The sequence below is a fragment of the Stegodyphus dumicola genome, chromosome 3 (genome assembly GCF_044657685.1).
Source record: "Stegodyphus dumicola isolate Sdum_Otavi_A_Nest chromosome 3, ASM4465768v1".
Lineage (NCBI taxonomy): Eukaryota > Metazoa > Arthropoda > Arachnida > Araneae > Eresidae > Stegodyphus > Stegodyphus dumicola.
The window spans coordinates 27,595,737-27,604,819 of record NC_140770.1 but is presented as its reverse complement, the minus strand read 5'-3'; the positions used below and the strand labels follow the sequence as shown (position 1 = coordinate 27,604,819).

Here is a 9,083-nt window from a genome sequence, read left to right as displayed (position 1 = left end):
CAAGTCAATTATACCAAAGGAAAACACAGGAGAAATTTCTTTGATTCTTACATGATAGTTTTACAAAAATATTTCAAAGTACTGATAACTAAAATTAGTACTTCTACCTTAAAGTTTTGTTTAATCTGGACATTCATGAGAAAAGTATATTTCACTATTTATCATTTTTCTGTTATTTCCACAGCATAGTGTATTCAGATACCGAGGTTTATTTACCCTTAAATGCATATAAACAATTGAAATTTATAGAATTCTGAAACGGTCTTAATTTAAAAATTTCGAAAATGGGAGTTTTACCTAGATTTTAATTTAAATTTTCTGAATCGCATAATTGAAAGATTTTAAAAGTCACAACACAGAGAGAAATTTTTGCCGAGAGTTTTATGTAAATCACAACAATAACTGAAAACAGAATTTTGCAACTGAATCGTGATTTTATTTTGTGTGATAATGACAGATGAGAAGTTATTTACACCACATATTTACACATAAATAGATAAATGTGCATGATCATGCATTGAAATCAATTCGTTTTTGTCATCATGCCCATCCGTGGTGATGTCCATGATGGTGATGATGATGACCATGGTGGTGATGATGTCCGAGAAGTTTGGCAAGGATACCTGCTGCCAACAGGGCTTCAATTCCGCTTCCTCCACCATGACCGTGATGACCAGCTTCAACGCCGTTCATCTGAGGTCCAGGAACAAGAAGACCCAAAACGAGGACCAATAGAAAAGCAGTTAATTTCCTTGAAGCAACCATTTCTGAGAATTCGATCTGAAAAGAAATGAGAATAAGACAGATAAAACTCTAATTCAAAATTTTAAACAACTAGTCAGTTTGAAAAGTATATAATGAGCGGTCTTAAATTAAACCTGCTAAGGCTTTTGAAATTAAAAAATTCGAAATTTTTTTAATGCGGAGCGAACTTTATACGCAAAATTTTGCTTGAACGTAATTTTTTTGTATTTTTTATTTCGTCATTAAGATTATACGAAAAATATAAAGACGTTATTGGATTTAACATTTTTCTCAGTATTTTGTGCCACACACCATTGAATACGATAAATTCAAGAACTGCTGTGTTTCAGAAATTAGATTATGATTTGAACAGAAAGCATATATGTTTTGAATTTTGCATATTGATATTTTTATATGTGTTGCATGAATATTTCAATACTTTTCGTAGGTGAAAACTGTAAAAAATGTTGACCATTACTGTACATAATATGAATTTTTTTAATATAAATTACAAAATTGCGCTAAAGCGTATAAACATTAAAACTAACATTTGTTTTGAAATTGTTGGGAGGGGGTTGAATATGGTAGTAGCTGAGGGTTTTTCCTATTGCGGATGTTACTCGCTAGTGATCGAGTTGCTAAAACATTCAATACTGACATTCGGATTCGGTTTCGAGCGCTGAAGAAAGGATTGGTTGCATGAATGCTATTGTCATTTTACTCGTGTATAGTGCAAATGCCAGTAAAATTGTCTCAGGAAATCTTCCACAAAGATACCCTTTGGTAGATAGCTTCTCCCCGGTGGCCGAGGGTTTAAGACCGTTGAATACGACTAATTTGACCTGATTTGGGTTCGAAACCAGATGAATACACTGGCTGCAGGTTTGATGTTCGAAGTTTTCCCAATTTTATATGTAAACTGAATCATTTTATTTTGGAAGTCCTCCACAAAGGCAACCCTCCTGTCAAGCAGTAGCCATTGTGGCTTTGCCATATTCGAATATATTTACTTAATAATACCCGTATAATTTTGCCGTATTCAAACAGAACAAAACGCGCGTTTCTATCTAGCATCTGTTCTCTGAAATGATTACTGTGTGAGAAGAGATAGATATAGATCAGCCGATTCTATACCTTTTTTTGTGCTCTGCACTACTTTTACCACTACTAAACGATCATTCCTCTTCTCCTTTCCCAAATTCCTGAAATATTGATACATTCGTTTAAATTTATCTTATTTTTAATGTGTTTTATAAATTAAACAGGAAAAAAATATAGAAAACATTGCTAATAACAAAACTTCAAGAAATTAGTCTTTAAGTTCATAAAATAATTTAACAGGCAAATAAAAGGCTGGCAGCATTCCCCATGATAGCTATGAAATTGCCTTTCCAGGGGAATTCTCTGATTGAGAGTCCCTGATGTTCTCGTAAATGTGATATGAGGATTGATAAAATTTCACATTTCGTACAAATGTTAGGTAAATTATAAGTGCACATAAAATGTAGTATTTATTAGTATGATAAGAATTATCATTATTAACAATTATTATTATCATTAACAATTATTATTATCATTAACAATTATTATTATCATCGCTTGTAACTACTGAGTCCTTAGATATAAGTTAGTTAATCGAGCTAAAATTTTAAGCTATTTTCTAAAAGTAGAAAGAAAAATAATGTACGTCAAGTAAAATGGAAGGCAATACTTAAAACATTTTTTGATGAAACATGAAGTCTAAAATCCATATAAAATGGAAAAAAGCGCAATAGAAATTTAGTAATATGAAATTGTGTAATGTGAAATGCAACTAAGGTTAAAATAATTTAACAAATATTCTCTATTCGTTTAAAGATAAAGGTAAGGTTAAAATAAGTTTTCTAAAGTCATGAAAAGTAAACCTGATACGCATTTTTCTAGAATAAATGGGTATACTATGTACACACCTCGAGATTTTGCAACAATGATTTAAAAACCTGAACAAATGTACGTTAATTTCTTTTTAAACCTCTCTACTTAATTATTACTTCCATCACGAAGTGAAGTATCGTATTAGCAAAAATTTGGTCATCAAATTTCAACGGAAATATCATTTTGACAGTTTCCGAATCTATTTTGAATATTTAACATCACCATATGCGGACAGAATAAAGGAACCTTTATTCCAAAATGGATGCAAACTATATTTTTTGTGACGTCTGTTCATACGTATGCACGTAAGTATCTCTCATAACTCAAATAAATATTAGCCGCAGAAGTTTCAAATTATATATATAGAGTGCTATAACATCTAGTTGTGCACCTCCCTTTTTTACTGCAATGGGTAGTCCAAAAGTTTATCTATTCTTCTATATATAATCACCCCTTTACTCGTTTTAAAAGTCCTTATCCGGACTTTACGTTCGCAATCGCTGGTCGCAATTGTATACTTTCAGTTACAGAAGTGTTTTAATTGACGCAAATATTCATGTTATTGCAATGCCAAGCTAAACGAAATTAATTTCGGAAAAATAATGAAATCGAACTTTTAATGCTGTCCGCCAGTTTCTATACTTGGAGAAGTTTTATACTCTTTATGAAAGAATAAAAATACAGTAATTAATCCTTATGACAAAAACTGACCAGGATGTCTAATTTAAAAATCTGCAATCTTTGATGTCATTTTTAACTTTTCTTAAGGAACTGATTACTTAAGTTGGAATAATTGGAGGAAATAAATTTAAAGAATGTGCAGCAAACAATGGAAATAATATATAGGGCTGTACAAAAAAACCATGTGGCGTCCACATTATATAATTTTTATTTATGATATTATTTTATTTATATCTGATAAGTAAGTACGTCCAGAAAAATACTACATCTAAATTCTCACCTGCACTCTATTAATGCATGTTACTAAGATTTGGAAATTTTAAGCCAAGAAATTTTAACAAATGTATTAACTTCACAATTATTATAAACGTAATTAAAAAAATTTGGTATGGAATATTTTATTATTATTATCTTCACATTCCGATTGAAAATCGAAAATCGTGATTATTTATTAGTAAATGCTGATCAAGGAATAAATTAAAATGGTTACGATAAAGTAAATCTCAACGAGTATGGAAATATTTTTATGAAACATTTTAGGCTTGGTCAGTGTCAAGCATAGATCTCGAAACCATGGTTTAAGATAATTAGCCTCAATACACAACATTTCGATTCGCAGACATTTCGGAACGTGAGAAGAACCAATGAATAATGATGTAAATAAAATATGTTTTAGTTTTTCATCTTAAATTCATGAGCAATTTAGCTGAAATTTCTTTTCAGTGAAAAAGTTCCTTTTTAATGAAACGTAAACAATTATTTCATTTTTTATTTTTCGTTGATAATTTGACCATTTCTAACCACAACATTAATTTCCTGAAACCTATTTTAAAAGAAGTAAATCCAAACAATACAAATGTATGGAACTGTAAATTTCTCAAAAACAAGAAGCATTTTTCGTAGATTTCAGAATCGTCAAAAAATATGCGGCAAAAGAAGGAATGTTTTTCAAGAAACATTACTTGTTGAAAGCATTTTTTTTTACTAATTTGCCACTAAGGAAGTGAAAAGTATGTAAGCGTTATTTTAAACAAGTGCAGTTATGAATATCTAACATATTTAGTATTTTATGAAAATATATTTTATTTTAAAATTTCCTCTATTTCTGTTTTATTTATATTTGCGCATTACAAACCCACTGAAGAGATGCTATAAACATGTGACGCTTAATTTTTGTTTTTGAATTCTTTCTTCTCTACGTTATCCTTTTTTCGACTTTTTTATAGTATTAAGTTCTTGTTGTTAGAAAAAGATTATAAATTTAATTCATTTTGTTAATATGACATACGCGTGTTTTATATTAATTAAGAAGAGATGTTAAGATTACAAAATAACTTTTTCTGAAACTGATATCTGGAAGTATATAAAGAGGGCGTTTACACACTTTTAGAACCATTTCGAGGTCGTTTAATTAATGTTTAAAACGTAAAGCGTATTTTTTGAAATGTTCTGTCTGATAGATGTTTTTCTGGGCTAAAAGTCTGTATCGTGATTTCTTAAGTAGAAGGACTTTTCATAAAGTTTGCAGGGGTATTGATTTCCATTCCTTTTCCACTACTTTGCACAGTCTCACAAACGTGGTGGGTTTGCGCTTAGGAAGAGCTCTTTTCAAGATTTAATCTGCACAATAGTCCACAGACAAAATGTCAGGAAACTTCGCAGGAATAGGTTGTAAATGTATATGTACAATACTTGTATCTTTCTTAACTTTTTTCAGGGAACGAAGCAGTAAGTTTCGAAGTATTACTTGTTGCTTTGTCTTGATGAAGTTTCACTCTTTGAAAGCCACTGGGATAAAAAAATGGGTTTTTTTTTTCTGTAAATACGGGACGTAAAAAATTCTTTTGTCAGAACTTTTCATTAATTTTGACATTATTCCACTTTTCCTAATTTTAATTCACCATTCTAAGAGATACATGTGAAAGTCATAAAGCATCTTACTCAAATATTCTTTGCATTGACGGAACCAGAATTTGTACAATTTTTCGTTTAGTTTTCTATAGTAAATCGACCATTTTGCATTTATTTAAGTAAACTCAGGCTTCATCAAGCACTACAATGTATTTATTATTTATCTCCTGCTAAATAGCTTTCATAGAGGGGCCTACAAATAGTTCTGCGTTGAACCATGGGCTTCGAAAAAGACTGGTGAACATTATGATTTTTAGCTTTTTTAAGTGTAAATCTTGGTTAATTATTTTATTGATTGTTGCTACAGAAGTTTCTGCGTCAGCGGATTTTCTCTTGTAACCAATTGCTTAAATTTAGAAACATTAGAAACCGTACGTACCCTTTTCTTGTATTCGTTTGGAGTCTTCGTTCTATGCGAAAGTAATGAGTAACGGTTTTTTCCTTTCCTATTAATATTGCTGCTTATTTTTTACTTGGACAATTTTAAACAGTGTATTTCAGTACGTATTTGTATTATGAAACAGAAATATTTCTCTTAGAAAAGCGCAAAAACATATCCTTTAATCAGCTGCTTCTTTACGTGCTACATTTTGAAAGAAGAATAAATTTTAAAGCAGCAAACGATATTTTTCATTTCATATATAAAACTTTCGTCGGAAATTATTATTCCAAATCATTTTTGTTTTAATAGTTTATCTAAATCGTTTTAAAATTGTAAACACCGTCTGTATGTACATGCGTATATAAAAAGAGATATAAATAACTATTTTAAGAAGACTTGTATTTAAAAAAAAATTAGACAAGTTTTAAGCATATGAGAAACTTACGTAATGTATAAATAAGAACCTAAAGGAAATTTTGAAAAATAATGGTTTTACATGGTGAAAATGTATCTCTAATTAAAAAATTTTAGCATGTAAAAATCAAGAAATCAAGTACCTTAAATTGCCAAGAGAAGCATACATCTATTTCCTTTTATATACGCCTCAGTTTATTTTTCAATCTCATCTTTAAATTTTATTTACGATTAATGTTTACTTGTTATAAACTAGTGTTTTATTTCGAAAACACAAATTTCGGGATTATTTTATAAGATCTTTAATTAATTTTAGTTAATTTATCTATATTTATATGTTTATTTGTCAGGATTATATCTGAATGCATGCAAATCATAAATTCGTAAACTACCAAATCTGAAGGTAGTAATTTTATTTCTAATGTTGATATCTGCCAGAAAAATATGCTTATTTTTTGCACCTTTTTTACTTTTTGAATTTTAGTAACTAAAGTAAACAGAATACCGTTCTTTATGTAAAAAATGACTAATGTAATTTTCTGATGATTTACAATTACCTGCCAAGCATTTTAAATTAAATTTTTGTCTTATAAAAAGATTCATTTTACATCACAAATGCATAATTGGGATATTTTTACAAAAAACTATAAATAATAAAAAATACAGATATCATTTGTGAAACACGGACGTTACGATTTATGTTTTACATCATAGCCAAAAATATTCTATGGAGTGCGAAACTGCATTTATCTCATAGCGTACTGTAATATACATGCCGTATTCTATTCACGTCCTTTCATAAGATTTAAGAAATCCCATTTGTATAAATTAATTGTCAATTACTCTTATCCAGATAAAGAACCATACACTAAAAACCACACGAATAAAATTTTTATATCCCGCCAGGCAATGCGTTAAAATATTAGTTTACAGTTACTTAGCAAATATTAATTTAATCACTACTACTATTTCGTTTCCTCTTAAATGCATTTAAGAGCTTTTTAATTCAAGGAATTTTATCATGAAATGAAATTTTAATTAAAAAGTTCTTATTTTTAATTTAAAAACAAGTCTGTTTTAATCCGCTAAATCTAATGCTTATATTTTAATATTCCAAAGTTTAACGAAATATATAGATTCTTGTTACATATTTTAATTCTGTATTATTGAAAAGTTTTGTTAGACATGTTCCTAAACGAAATTAATAATTTTACAGGTGTATTCTAGTATTTATTTCGTTATTTCAAATAAATTCGCTTTCTTGATTAATCTAATGCAAGGAAAATATTATCGTCTTTTCTTTCGAAGCTTGAAAACCATTTGATTATCATGGTTTAGTTTTAGACCAAAGAATTTATTCTTATCGTTCACGTGATATTTTTATTTTACGTTATTTTTTCTAAAACATTCCGTAATATGTTTGCCCTTTAAATAATACAAAAGTAGAAATTCTAGCATGAACTTTCGCATTTATATTCAATGCGAATCATGGTTATTAGAATCATGGTGATCTAATTTGTTATTTTTAATAGTTTTTTTTTTTTTATAGATTTCACAAATCGGATTTGTTATTTTTAATAAATAAATTTAAATCTGAGTGGTTAAAGATCTAAGTTGAAAACTGAAATTTAAAGAACAGTTTAAGAACCTACTAAGAGAATATTGAAAAATAATTACGAATTTATTTTTATGATTTTGTGATTATAACCTAATAGTAATATCTTAATATTACAAAAATCTTTTGCTATTCTTTCAAAAACATTACTTAATATTTTCTTCCCTAAGGAATATAAACCTAAAAAATTATAACATAAACATCTGTATTTATATTCAAGTTTAGCATTATACTATAACATAAATATGATTTGTTATTTTAAATAAATAAATTTAAATCTTAGTGGCTAGAGATCACATAATTTAGAAATGAAGATATAAAGTATTTTATGTTAATTAACCAATTAATTATGATTTAAACCTTTACTATAATTTCTTGTTTTCTTGGTCCTCACCAGAATGTAAATTAATTACTTATGTGTTTAAACTCAGGGTTTGAATGTTTATATTTATAGTTTTTGGTAGTACCGACTTACTGTTACTTAGAAGAGCAGCCAGCTTTGCCAAGTTTTATTCCGACTTCAGCATCTTGCTAAATGTGGTTTAAATACCCGGTGTGAGCTATCTTGAGCCAGCTTAAATTGTTTATTTTATATACAGACACCGACTTCGTCATCTGTGTTTGAATTTAACGTTATTTTATGTTAAACTAAATACCCACACGTGGTGGAAGTTCGTCTTTTGCATAAGCAACGCCTTTCTTTATATTTAAGGCTTTGTTCCTTAATAAAAAATATTTTAACGTTCTTTAGGCTTTGTTATTGGTTTCAGACTAAGGTATAACTTGCTCCAAGTCTATTATTGTCCGCAGGACATTAACAGGAGATATATTATAACTCTATAAAAAATCTGCTAAGAATGTAGTAAAAAAATCTTAACTTTCTTTTAACAGCCATTAAAATAAAAAATTAACTTTTCTCATTTGTAAATGATAGAGATTAGGAATAAATAAAGAAAAAAAAAGATTTTAAAATATTAAGACAAAACTTGCCTATTAGAATTTGAAAGAAAAAGCAGAGAAAAAGGAATCTGTCTACAGTTAGAAAAGACGAGAGGTTTAAATACTTACTGCGAGCTCGTTATCGTAAAGAAAGATGAAATTTGAGAAGTGAATGATTCCACTCAAAGGGCGCTCATGTATTTATACGGTGAGAGTTTTAGTCTGCTGAATCTGTTTCCTTTTTCCGAGTATATTCATCAGAGCGTAAGAATCACCCCTTCATCCAAACGATACCTGACACAGGCCGGAAAAATAAAAAAAGAATAAAAAAACTCTGTTTTTTCCCTCAATTTAGAAGGTTATTTCTTGACTTTTTTTTTCCCTTTAGTAATCATCAATAATCCAATACCACGCCAATGCTTAATAGATAGCATCTTAATAACATGCTGCACGTATTCTAAAACTCACAGTGTTTGAAAACAA

General features: G+C 28.9%; 1 protein-coding gene across 1 annotated transcript; it reads right to left on the bottom strand.

The window, feature by feature from the left end:
* Nucleotides 1-414: 414 nt before the first annotated feature.
* Nucleotides 415-8,872, bottom strand: LOC118205831 (uncharacterized). Its single transcript, XM_085812671.1, has 2 exons — nt 8,730-8,872; nt 415-780 (listed from the first exon to the last, which is right to left on the bottom strand). The coding sequence occupies exon 2, from the start codon at nt 763-765 to the stop codon at nt 541-543; it is 225 nt and encodes a 74-aa protein (XP_085668797.1). The 5' UTR covers nt 766-780; nt 8,730-8,872; the 3' UTR covers nt 415-540.
* Nucleotides 8,873-9,083: the final 211 nt, after the last annotated feature.

What these genes read in the sequence shown, in the direction of transcription:
- LOC118205831 (XM_085812671.1), bottom strand. Translation starts at nt 765, where the DNA reads ATGGTTGCTTCAAGGAAATTAACTGCTTTTCTATTGGTCCTCGTTTTG.